We start from the raw sequence: 13,472 nt of genomic DNA on the forward strand, positions 1-13,472 counted from the left end.
TGTAATTTTTCTCATATTTTAACACAAATTGGGATAGATTATACAAAGCATAAGTTAAACATGTTATTATAAACTTTCTTTGAATACCAGAACTTACCAAAAACATGGAATTAATAAAACCCGATATTTGTGAAAACTTATGGGGAGGTAAAAGAACAGCCTGGCGGAAAAACGATCCCTTCTGACTCGTAGACGCAGTTTGTTTTTTTCTTTCGTAATATAGTTCGGCCTATTCCTTTCAGTTTAGATAGTCTTACATTGTTTCTCTTCGCATTATTTTGCTTAGTATTTTCCCACATTCCTGTTCCTCACCGAATATCTATCTATTTTCCCTGATATCCCTTCTTTCATATATGGGATATCCGCACTACGATTCCTTATTTCTTATCCTCTGTCGAAAGTGATGGCTTGAAGGGAAGCGCGTGCTAGTCTCATTAAAATAGTGTAGAGGCGGGAATAAAAAAAATACTATGCTTAATATCAGGTTTACAGAATAGGTTATACTTGCTACACAGCATAAAATTTATGTTGTTATTATTATTTACATACTTACTGACGTAAGGTGCAAAACATATGGAATCGTAGTGTGGATATCACATAGGCCTATATGAAAGAAGGGATATCGGGGAAAATAGATAGATATTACGTGAGGAACAAGAATGTGGGAAAATACTAAGCAAAATAATACGAAAAGAAACAATGTAAGACTATTTAAACTGAAAGGAATAGGCCGAACTATATTACGAAAGAAAAAAACGAACTGCGTCTACAACTCAGAAGGGATCGTTTTTCCGCCAGGCCGCTAGAGGCTGTTCTTTCACCTCCCCATAAGTTTTCACAAATATCGGGTTTTATTAATTCCATGTTTTTGGTAAGTTCTGGTATTCAAAGAAAGTTTATAATAACATGTTTAACTTATGCTGAGTGTAATCTATCCCAATTTGCGTTAAAATATGTGAAAAATTACAAAATTACAAAGCGTGCATCCGAAAACCAGCTGCTGTCGTTGACTTCGGCGGATTGTGTTATTAAATCTAGACTTACCAAGACGATTCTTTATAATATATTTATTCATTCACATTGTTTATTGACAAAACATATATATGATGGAGAAATATAGGTTGATAAATAAGTTTCGATTCACATTACTTGGTAATCATTCGAGAACAATGAAGGTGTTCGGACAAAAATACTTCCGACCAATCAGGTATCAGGAACCTTTCCGAGCTAAAAGGGCACCCCTGTGCGTCAAGAGCAAATATGCACCGCTATAAAAAATAGACTATAGTAGCTCTTCTGTTACATGGTAGAGAAGTGTCATTCCACACACTCATTACAAGGAGTAGTGTGTTGTAACTAGCAAACCCTTTCTGGTGGAATCAGGAAAATCCATTGTTGTTTGGTCATAGAGATTTTCTGCTCAATCCTTTGTTGCATGGGCCATGGACCCGCTGGTATTGTCAAGCCACCGGTACATGAGGTGCAGAAAAACCATAGCTCTGCACCACTTAAAATGGTCCGAGTTCTTGGTAACCCCGGGTTAAGTTTCCAGCCAGTTGGAAGGGGCTTTCCTTCCATTTGAGGATGAGTCTCCCATGTAAAGGACGAAGGTTTGTATTTGTACCAGAAGAAATTATAAATTTGGAGATACTGTAATTTTCATTTTTCCTAACTATACAAACCTGAGTCCTTTGCTCATATTTTCCTGCCTTCACCTCCCCCCCCCCCCCAAAAAAAAAAAAAAATAATCCTAGCTGCAATGAAAGTGACTACTCAGTGAAGAAGCAGATGGGTGGGGCTTCCCACTCCCAGTCAGGTAATTACTGGCCATATGTTTACACCTCGTTATAAATGTTTTAACAGCAGTATTTTACAGGTTTGTTGTTATTTCTCCTATGTAAATGACTCAGGTTTCTATAGTTAAGAAAAGTATGAATGATCAGAATTACTGTAGTCATATTTTCCATGTTCAATTCAAAATTATTATTAATAGTATTCAGCAAATGCTATTTTTTTCTCTATTTAATATAGTTGATGAGTTGGAACGTTATTTGGATCCTACATATGGAGAGGCCTTTGAACTTTCAGACAGTTTAAAACTGGATCTAGTTTTAGCACGTGAAGAACATTTGCGCAGTCAACAACAGCAGCTGAACACTATGAATTCTTTAAAGTCAGTACTTGACTCTCAGCATATAGCTGGTAAGTAGTCCTATGTTTCTAGATTTGAAGTAAATCTTTTGTTCATTAAATGTTTATAGTTATTTAGTTATATAGCTAACAATAAAAGGTACTGATGAGTGTAAAGAAAATAATTGAAGACTTGTATATAGACCTAATTTTCATAGAAATCTTATCATAATACTCCATTGATGATTTAAATGAATAATAAAAACTTATTTCAATGAGACTTCCTGGAATTCATGCCCTATTCATTATTCAAATAAAATGCTTGTAAAAATTTAAAAACAACACTTTTTTTTTTGGATGACAAAATCCTTTGTTGTCACTGGAGAGTTTTTTTTAAAGTTTTGCCCCATACATCATTGGGGGCAGACCAAAAAAATATTTCAAAACTGTACAAGGCCTTAATTTAAAAAAAAAAAAGAAAATTATTTATGGGTGTAGAATATACTGATCAGCCACCCCAAGCCAATTAGAAATTTTAGATACTATACACCATACTGTTATCAGATTGGCCACAAGATCCTTTAGACCTTTGCCTATCAAAGCCTCTTTGTTGATGCTGGAGAATTACCTTTAGACCTTTACCAAAAGTCTTTTATTGTTTGGTATTGGTTTAGGTTGCATAGACTTCCTAATTCTTTAGCCTATCAGACTACAAACCTTGTAAGGCATTGTAGATATTTTGAGTTGCACCCAAAATTAATCTCCTCAACCGTATGGTTTTCAGGTAAAACAATTAGTAAACAGTCTTGATGTAGCTAGAAGTAAAGTGCTTCCATTTAAGTTAACGAATCATCAATCCCTCCATGGAAGTTATCAAAGATATCTTTCTGTAAATATTTTATTTCTATTAAAAAGGACATGACTGACTTAGAAGCTATGTCTCTTTTTGTAAACATGTTGAAGAATATAGGGAATCTACTTTTATATATACTGATGGTTCTAAGTCTGATGCTGGCATCAGATTTGTGGTATATAGTAATGCCTTTAATTGTAGAGGTGCAATTCCTCTAGTACAAGGCAGATTTACTGGCAAAGAATGCTGCAGTTGAGTTGCTACCAAGAAGGTATCCCACCTCTGTATTGATTTTTTGAACTTGTATTAAGAATTTGTTTTATAATAATTGGCAACAGCATTGGGATAGTTTAGGTGGAAATAAGATGAGAGAAATAACAAATGTTATATTTCTTTGAAGGTATAACATGATGCCTTGAAAAGGGGAGACTACTCTTTGTCATCTTCGCATTAGTCTCACTAGGTTTACACATGAGTTTCTGATGACTAACCAACACCAGCAATATTGTGATGACTGTTAGGTACAACCGACAGTAAGCTATGTCAAGATTCTTGGGCAGGACTTGTTTTACTAACCTAGTGGTGTTTTTAGATTCATCTCGGAAGCAGGTCTTCTGAAAGCCATTTAACCCTTTTACCCCCAATGCTATGTATGGAACATTCCAACCCTTAACCCCCAGGCATTTTTTTTTTCAAGCACATTTTGCAATAGGTTTTTTTTTTTTTTTAAATTGCGCTAACAGCCTTAATTTTCATCATAGAGAGGTTAGGTTGGTCTCATTATTTTGGAAAATGCCTGAAGTTTCTCATAAAGTTATCAAAAATATGCAAAAAAAAATGTAAATAGCCGTTTTTTGCAAGGACGTAGTGGTACGTCCATGGGGGTAAAGGGATGAGTTTTTTAAACATACCAGTACGTCCATTGGGAGTAAAAGGGTTAACTTTTATAAGGAAATTTTTGCTTGTATGGTTTTAAATTATGTAAGCATCACCACATCTCAACCACAGCTATTTTCATTTCATTCTTTTTCTGTCTGGAGCCTCATCAGCAGTGCAGGTGATTGTGGTTAAAAAGAAAGTTTTTACATTAATTACATTCTCTTCCTTGTTATGAATTATAGAGGTTCTTCCAAAGTTATTAAGCTATTTTTTCTTAACAGAATGCAAATTGAATAAGCTACTATCTGAAAAAAATATCCTCATTTAGAATATTTTCATTGTTAAGGATTCATGGTTTCTTTACTTGCTCAATATACTGAGTTTACACTTTTATTTAGAAGATTTAATGCTTTATTATCTGCAAGTGTTAGTTTTTGTTTCTGATTCTTAGGCTTTCTACTTCTTGCTGCTCCCACCCTTCATTGCTCTTCAGGTTATATCTGTAAATGTAGACAAGGATAGTGGTTTGGGCATTCAAAATGTTAGAACTGTTTGGTTCAGATAATTTAAAAGGGGATCATAGATCTGAATTTAATTGGTTATTAAAGAGAAGGTTAGGTAATGATGAAAATTTGTCTGAATCTCTTATATCTTGTGCAGAATATCAAAACTTCAGTTATTTCCTGAAGTTGTTGAGTTTCCTAGTACTAAGCATGAGCTTATTACTTCTCTAGTAAATCAGGCTATGCCAGTCTCCTGTACAGAGCATGTGACTGTTCTGCTAATGTTCTTTCATTAAGACAAGTCTTGCCAGTTAGTTATTATTATTATTACTAGATAAGCTATAACCCTAGTTGGAAAAGCAAGATGCTGTAAGCCCAAGGGCTCCAACAGGGAAAAATAGACCAGTGAGGAAAGGAAATAAGGAAATAAATTATATAAGAAATAATGAACAATTAGAATAAAAAAAAAAAAAACAGTAACATCAAAACAGGTATTTCATATATAAAATATAAAAAGACTTATGTCAGCCTGTTCAAAATAAAACCATTTTCTGCAAGTTTTAACATTTGAAGTTCTACTGATTCAACTACCCGATTAGGAAGATCACTCCAACACTTGATCACTGATGGAATAAAACTTCTAGAATACTGTTTAGTATTGAGCCTCATGGTGGAGAAGGCCTGACTATTAGAATTAACTGTATGCCGAGTACTGTACTGTATTACGAACAGGATGGAAGTGTCCGGGAAGATCTAAATGTAAAGGAGGAGCAGAATTATGAAAAATCATATGCAACATTCATAACTAACTAATTGAACAACGGTGCCAGAGATAAATATCTAGATCAGGAATAAGAAATTTAATAGCCCATAAGTTCCCATCCAACAAATTAAGATGAAAATCAGAAGCTGAAGACCAGACAAGAGAACAATACTCAAAACAAGGTAAAATGAAAGAATTGAATCACTTCTTTAGAATAGATTAATCACCAAAAATCTTTCAAGGCCTTCTCAGTAAGCCATTTTTTGTGGAATTGAAGACAACACAGACCTAATGTGTTTCTCAAAAGTAAATTTGCTGTCGAGAATCACACCTAACATTTTAGTTGAAGAAACTTTATCAATGCTGAGATCTGGATGTTGAGGAGCCACTGCCCTTGACGTACTTAAATCATACTTTGAGTTTTGTTAAGATTCAACTTCATGCACCATAATTTGCACCATGCACTAATTCAAGTTAGATCTCTACTGTATAGAGGGATTCAGCAACCCCAAATCTACATTCAGGAAATGGATTTGTTGCAAAACGTGTAGCATCATCGATATATGTAACAAGCTTGTTTTTAGGCCAAACCACTTCATGTGTATATACAGTATGTAGTATGAAAAGTAATGGGCCAAGAAAACTACACAGAGGAACAACAGATATCACATTCCTATACTCACTGTGGTGTCCATCAGCAACGACTTTTTGCAATCTATTACTTAAGAATTCAGTAATAATGCTAAGAAACAACTCACCCACTCTCAACTGTTTGAGTTTGAAGACAAGGGCCTCTTGATCAACACGGTCAAAGGCAGCACCAAAATCAAGGCCAATCATACGAACTTCCTGACCACAATCAAGGGATTACTGTGCAGCATTGGAGATTGTAAGAAGGGCATCACATGCTCCAAGGCCTTTATGAAAACTAAATTGCAAACTAGGGAACAGATGATTATCTTCAACAAACCTATTAAGACTTTTTAAATATTTAACTTAGCCGGTGGATATATATGTAGCTAACGTCTCTGACGGCCGACAGATTAAAAAAACTCGCGAGCGATTGCTGTTGTGGTTGCTGGGTGTGACCACTAGCGCCGACTGCCGGCCAGGTACCGCATATATTTCCCCAGGAATTCAGTTCTTCTCTCGATTGAAACGACAACATTGGTTCCGCTCGCACTTAACCTCAAAGTTTTCAACTAATTGGTGAAGTACTTTTTTCATGGTTTTATGGCTTTCGCCGTGTTGGTTTATCTTCGATAAAACTCTTGAATTACTTTTTTGATTTTCTGTTGCTGAACTTGGCTTGATTTTTTGGACTCTCTTTAAAAATTTTCAAAATGGCTGACCCTTCTCCTGTCTATCGTAAATGTTCAAAAGACTGTAATAAACGCCTTCCTAAAGCTTCCATCGATCCTCATTCTATTTGTATTAATTGCAGAGGCAAATCCTGTCAATTAGTTGATCGATGTGAGGAATGTGTAGTTTTGTCAGAATTCGAGTGGTTGGAGTATGAGAAATATACTTGAAAACTCGAAAGAGATAGAGTTAGGAGAAGCTCTTCTCGATCACAAGAATTTTTCTCTTCCCATGCCCCTGAACCTTTTCCTCCCCCTGTAGTGGTAGTTTCAGAACCCCCTGCTAGCGTTAATGAACCTTCTCTTCGAGATATGTTAAAGGCTATTAATGCCTTGGGTGAAAAGGTCGAATCGCTGGCCTCGGACAGAAATCAGCTTATGTCCGATGTAAAGATTTTGAAGGGAGAAAGTGATAAAGTGAAAAGTGCAACAAATGTGTTTAGTGTTAATGCGGAAGATTCGTCTGTTCGTGCTTGTCGCTTACCCAGTCCGAGACCTCTTTCAAGCTCCCCAACCCCTGGGAGAAGGAATGTCACAAGACCAAAGGGAGCGAGAGGCTTTAACCAACGAACAGACGTTCCCTCAAAGGTATCAGACGTTGCTCCTCAAGCACGTCCTTACCATAAGACAGGAGAGACTAACTTCTCCTCGTCTTTCGATGACTCGTTTCTTGAAAAATCTTGGCGTAAGAGTTTTAGACCGTTGAAACGTAAATTAGTTCCTTCAGAATAAGATCAACGTCCTGGTTGTAGTCATTGGGATAGCCCAGACCGTATTCCCTTATCGGAGGATAACTCCTATTAGGCGATCTCTTTTATCGTCTAGTTTTGTGGCCCCGGAGGCCTATTCTGAAAGTCACGATCCCGTTTTGCTTTCTGGTCGTTCCAGACGTGACGTTTATTATGAGAATCCCGTTCATAGCGATGACGTTCATGAAGAGACGTTACCGACGTCACGATCTATTTTGAGTGCAGTTGATCCGAAGTTAAGTGTTTTGCAAGATATGCAGTTAAAGCTTTCTTCTTTAATGAAAGCTTACGCTTCGGTTCCTGTGCGTAAGGATCCTTTGCTTGCTGTACGTCACGGTTCTGGAAAACGTGATTCAGGTCTTCAACCTTCTAAACGAGATTTGTTACGTCACGCTGACGTTACCCCTAGTGTCAGCTTTGCTGTTAAACGAGATGCAGAACATAAATCTCGACGTAATTTTGATCGACAGTCAGTTGAGTCGAGTCGTAACTTTGATCAGCAGTCACGGCAGTCCCGCCGAGACTTTGAACGTCAGCCACCGCAGTCTCTACGTGACGTTGAGCTGCAAACACCGCAGACACGACGTGACGTTGAGCGGCAGACACCGTCGAGCGTCAGTCACCGAAGTCACGTTATGACATCTGACAGCAGTCACCGCTGTTACTACGTGACGTTGAACGTCAGTCACTTCAGTCTCGACGTGTAGTAGAACAACATTCTCTGCAGTCACAACATGACGTCGACCCTCCAACTTTAACTTCTTATCATATACAAGTTGATGTAGCCGGTCAGGCTTTAACTTCTCGTAATACTGAATATAAATCTCCTTCTTGCAAGACTTAAGATTTATCAGATGATGTGCCTTCTGAGGAAGAAGTTGATGACCCTCTTTCATCTAATGTACCTTTGGGGATTCATTCAGAAGAGGAGGAACCTAGGGTTGTCCAACAATCCCTTGATTTTAAAAAGATTATGAACATCTTTAGGGAAATTTTTCCTTCTCATTTTGTAACGGCTGCGCCACGTTCTCCACCGTCTGAATTTACTCTTGGCATGACTTCTTCGACTCCTTCATATACGAAGTTAGTTCTCTCTCGTTCTTCCAAGAGAGCCATGCGCTTACTGGGAGACTGGTTGGAATTCAGGAGGAGTTTAGGAAAGTCTGCCTTTGCTTTTCCTCCTCCTAAATTAGCTTCTCGCTCGAGCGTCTGGTATGACACAGGAGAAGTTCTTGGCTTGGGAGTATCTGCCTCTGCCCAGGGAGACTTCTCAAGCCTAGTAGACTCTCCTCGTCGTCTAGCCATGAGACGCTCCAAGATTTTATGGTCTTCTTCAGAGCTAGATCATCTCCTGATAGGAGTTTTTCTAGCGTTCAAAGTATTTAATTTTTTGGATTGGTCCCTGGGAGCCTTAAGCAAGAAGGTCTCTCCAGCGGACAATGATATTGCTGTACAAATTATGTCCTGCATGGACAAGGCCATAAGGGATGGCTCCAATGAATTGGCAGCTACGTTCACTGCAGGAGTACTTAAGAAAAGAGAAACTTTGTGTTCGTTCCTTTCTTTAGGGGTCACTCCTTGTCAGAAGTCAGAGCTACTTTTTGCGCCTTTGTCAAGTACTCTGTTCCCTCAACATCTTATTAAAGATATTGCGTCGTCTCTTGCACTGAAGGACACGTACGATTTAGTGGCCAAGACAGCACGCAAGGTTTTACCTCCTTCTTATGCCAACAAACCCAAGTTTGATACGCCAGCCACAAGATTTATTCCTCCCTTTCGTGGCAGAGCCCCCAGCAGGGGATCCTCTCGTCCGGATAACAAACAAGGTAAGAGAAGGGGATCCAGATCCTCCCATGGCAGAGTCTGACTGCCCACGGCTTCAGACAGCAGTAGGTGCCAGACTAACGAACTTCTGGCAGGCCTGGGAGAGGAGGGGAGCAGACCGAGAGTCAGCTCTGTTACTAAAGGAGGGTTACAAAATCCCTTTTGTACGTAAGCCTCCTCTAGTAGATTTTCCGATAGACCTCTCTCCCAGGTATCGAGAGGAAACAAAGAGACAGGCTTTGCGACATCAAGTATCTCTCTTGTTAGAAAAGGGGGCGGTGGTGAAAGTCTCGGACCTTCAATCCCCAGGCTTTTACAACCATCTCTTCCTGGTTCCGAAGAACACAGGAGGTTGGAGACCAGTGCTAGATGTAAGTGCTCTCAATGTGTTCATTGTCAAGACAAAGTTCACGATGGAGACTACCAAATCTGTTTTGGCAGCAGTAAGGGAAGGTGACTGGATGGTCTCTCTCGACCTTCAGGATGCATGCTTCCACATCCCGATTCATCCAAACTTTCAACAATATCTGAGGTTTGTGTACGGGAAAGTAGTGTACCAATTTCGAGCACTGTGCTTCGGCCTCAGCCCTGCTCCTCTTGTTTTTACAAGGCTCATGCGAAATGTAGCAAGCTTTCTAAATTTGTCAGGGATCAGAGCCTCCCTTTATTTGGACGACTGGCTAATCAGGGCATCGTCATTAGATCGCTGTCTGGAGAACCTCAAATGAACATTAGACCTAACCAAGGAGCTAGTTCTCATAGTGAACGTAGAGAAGTCACAACTTCCATCCCAGACGATTCTTTATTTGGGGATGGAGATACAGAGTCGAGTTTTTCGGGCTTTTCCGTCTCCCACAAGAATGAAACAAGCTCTGTTAAAAGTCTGTCACTTGCAAGAGAAAAGCAGTTGCTCAGTAAGAGTTTGGATGAGCCTCGTGGAAACTCTTTCATCACTGGAGCAGTTTATCTCTCTGGGGAGACTCAACCTTCGCCCTCTCCAATTTCACCTAAACCACCATTGGAACAAAGAGAAGGGCTTAGAGACGATCTCTATCCCAATCTCCGACTCAGTCAAGACATGTCTGACTTGGTGGGACAGCAACATCAGACTTCGAGAAGGTCTTTCTCTTGCGATCAAGAACCCAAACCATGTGTTGTATTCAGACGCATCGGATTTGTGTTTTGGAGCGACACTGGACAATCTGGAATGCTCGGGTCTTTGGTCCACGGATCAGAAGAAACTCCATATAAACTGCAAGGCTTCTGGCAGTCCATCTAGCTTTAAAGAGTTTCGGGAGTCTGGTTCAGAACAAAGTGGTAGAGGTGAATGCAGACAATACCACGGCCTTAGCGTATATCTCAAAACAAGGAGGGACTCACTCTCACTCTCTTTTCATCACCGCAAGGGACCTCCTCATTTGGTCAAAGGCAAAAAACATCTCTCTTTTGACGAGATTCGTGCAAGGAGAAATGAATGTCTTAGCGGACTGCCTCAGCAGAAGAGGACAAGTCATCTCCACGGAGTGGACGTTGCACAAGACTGTGCGAGAAGCTATGGATGACATGGGGTCAACCTACCATAGATCTGTTTGCGACTTCACTGACAAAGAGGCTCCCAACTTACTGCTCTCCAGTTCCAGATCCAGAGGCAGCCCACATCGACGCTTTCCTGCTGGACTGGTCTCACCTAGACATCTATGCCTTCCCACCATTCAAGATCCTAAACAAGGTTCTTCAGAAGTTCACTTCTCACGAAGGGACCAGGTTGACGTTGGTTGCTCCCCTCTGGCCTTCGAGAGAATGGTTCACAGAGGTACTTCTATGGCTGGTGGACTTTCCAAGAAGTTTACCGTTACGAATGGATCTCCTGCGTCAGCCTCATGTAAAAAGATTTCATCAAAGTCTCCCCGCACTTCGTCTAACTGCCTTCAGACTATCGAAAGACTCTCTAGAGCTCGAGGGTTTTCGAAGGAGGCAGCTAGAGCGATCGCAAGGGCTAGAAGGTCCTCTACCATCAGGATCTACCAATCTAAATGGGAGGTATTTAGAGACTGGTGTAAGTCCTCTATTTCCTCTTCCAATACCACTGTAGCACAGATTGCAGACTTTCTACTTTATCTTAGAAATGATCGCATCCTTTCTGCCTCAACTATTAAAGGCTACAGAAGCATATTAGCTTCAGTTTTTAGACATAGAAATTTAGATCTGTCTAATTATAAAGATCTTCAAGACCTTCTCAAGTCTTTTGAGACTTCCAAGAAGCATCAGATCACTACTCCTGCTTGGAATTTGGACGTGGTCCTTAAGTTCCTTATGTCTGAAAGGTTTGAGCCGTTGAATTCAAAATCACTCAAAGATTTTACACTCAAAACTCTCTTTTTAGTGAGCTTGGCTACCGCAAAGAGAGTTAGTGAAGTACATGCCTTCAGCAAAAATATCGGCTTCTGCTCTAATAAAGCAGAATGCTCGCTTCAACTTGGTTTTTTTAGCCAAAAAAGAACGACCATCTCGTCCATGGCCTAAGTCGTTTGAACTTCCCAGTCTATCTGAAATTGTTGGGAACGAAATTGAAAGAGTCCTGTGCCCTGTAAGAGCTCTTAAATTTTATTTAAATAGAACCAAAACGCTGCGAGGTAATTCAGAGGCTTTATGGTGTTTGGTTAAAAAGCCCTCCTTACTGATGTCGAAAAATGCGTTGTCATATTTTATTAGACTTTTAATTAGAGAGGCGCACTCTCATTTAAGTGATAATGACCTGAAATTGTTTAAAGTCAAAACTCATGAAGTTAGAGCGGTGGCAACTTCAGTAGCGTTCAAACAAAATAGATCCCTTAGAAGCATCATGGACGCAACCTTTTGGAGGAGTAAATCTGTGTTCGCTTCACATTATTCAAAAAATGTCCAGACTCTTTATGAGGACTGCTACACGTTGGGACCATTCGTAGCAGCGAATGCAGTAGTGGGTGAAGGTTCTACCACTACATTCCCTTAATCCCAATATATTTTTCTTCTCTTGAAACCTTTGATTTTTTGGGTTGAACGTGGAGACTAAGAAGTCTTCCGCAATCTTTTGATTTGGTGCGTGGTCAAACTTGTTTCTTGAGAGCGCCCAGATCAAGGGTATTGATGAGGTCCTGTTATAGGGGTGTTCACCCTAAATATAACAGCTCCTAGAAGTCTTTCAGCACCCTGAGTGGAACGCTGGGCTTCATAAGGATAGCGGACTAATGAGGCAGAGTAATCATCAGAGTCAGCTTCCTTATCAGGTACATATACTTAAGTTTGTTTTTTGGATAGTTGTCAAAAACTCTTGAGCTTATATTCCTTTAATGTTTTAATACTGGTCTCTACCCTCCATCAAGGGTGTGAATCAGTTACAGATATATCCACCAGCTAAGTTAGATATTTAAAAATGATATTTCTAATTTAAAATAAATTTTTGAATATACTTACCCGGTGGATATATATAATTAAAGGCCCCTCTTCCTCCCTGATAGAGACCCTACGGACTGAGAAGAACTGAATTCCTGGGGAAATAAATGCGGTACCTGGCCGGCAGTCGGCGCTAGTGGTCACATCCAGCAACCACCACGGCGATTGCTCGCGAGTTTTTTTAATCTGTCGACCGTCAGACGTTAGCTACATATATATCCACCGGGTAAGTATATTCAAAAATTTATTTTAAATTGAAAATATCATTTTGTGAAAAAGTTATTAAAAAACTTTAGATAATATCATAGTTATGGAAATTGGGCAGTAATTAGTTGGGCTTGCGCTACCACAAATACATTTACATAGCGCAGTAACATTACAAATTCCCCAACAAGTGCTAACTTGCGCAAAATAAAAGATAACTTGTGTATTTACCTGTTTAGAACAGTGTTCAGTTGATATTAATCCATTTTAAAGAAGGGAAGATTCTCACTCCTTTTCTGGGGATAAATTTGGAACTTTAGCTACTGAAAGAACTTCGAAAGAACAAAGGAGCTATTCCAACCAGCAAAGCTGTTACTTAGCTCTGCTCGCCAACTGAGTTTTTCTGATAATAGTTCAAATGAATAACACAAACTGATGTTTTTGGTGCAGAGCTGTAGCTCATGGTAAATGGTTTTAAAAAATGTGCAAGATTTAAGCCTCATTTTATGTTTATTTTTGTATTTCCTGAATTTTTGGGAAGTTTGCAAGGGCCAATAACTCAACTAATCTTTTGCTCATTTTACTTTTAGTTATACTGTACATTATTTGGGACCTATATTTGTGTTACATGTTTTTTTTTTTTTTTTTTTTTTTCATTTCTCTTGAACATCTTGTACGATTGATGGGTGTACACGGGACACTAGTTGTGGAAGCGGTGTCAGATTGCGTTCTGTAATTTGTTGCTCCATATTGAATCACAATATCCTAGCTGGT

General features: G+C 39.3%; 1 protein-coding gene across 1 annotated transcript in view; it reads left to right on the forward strand.

Moving 5' to 3' along the window:
• Nucleotides 1-2,003: 2,003 nt before the first annotated feature.
• LOC137641159 (dynactin subunit 3-like) overlaps nt 2,004-13,472 on the forward strand; it is a 78,659-nt gene continuing 67,190 nt past the window's right edge. The window contains exon 1 of the mRNA XM_068373600.1: nt 2,004-2,202. Coding sequence (XP_068229701.1) covers nt 2,004-2,202 — 199 coding nt within the window. The remainder of the gene's footprint in view (nt 2,203-13,472) is intronic.

The sequence above is a fragment of the Palaemon carinicauda genome, chromosome 5 (assembly GCF_036898095.1).
Source record: "Palaemon carinicauda isolate YSFRI2023 chromosome 5, ASM3689809v2, whole genome shotgun sequence".
Lineage (NCBI taxonomy): Eukaryota > Metazoa > Arthropoda > Malacostraca > Decapoda > Palaemonidae > Palaemon > Palaemon carinicauda.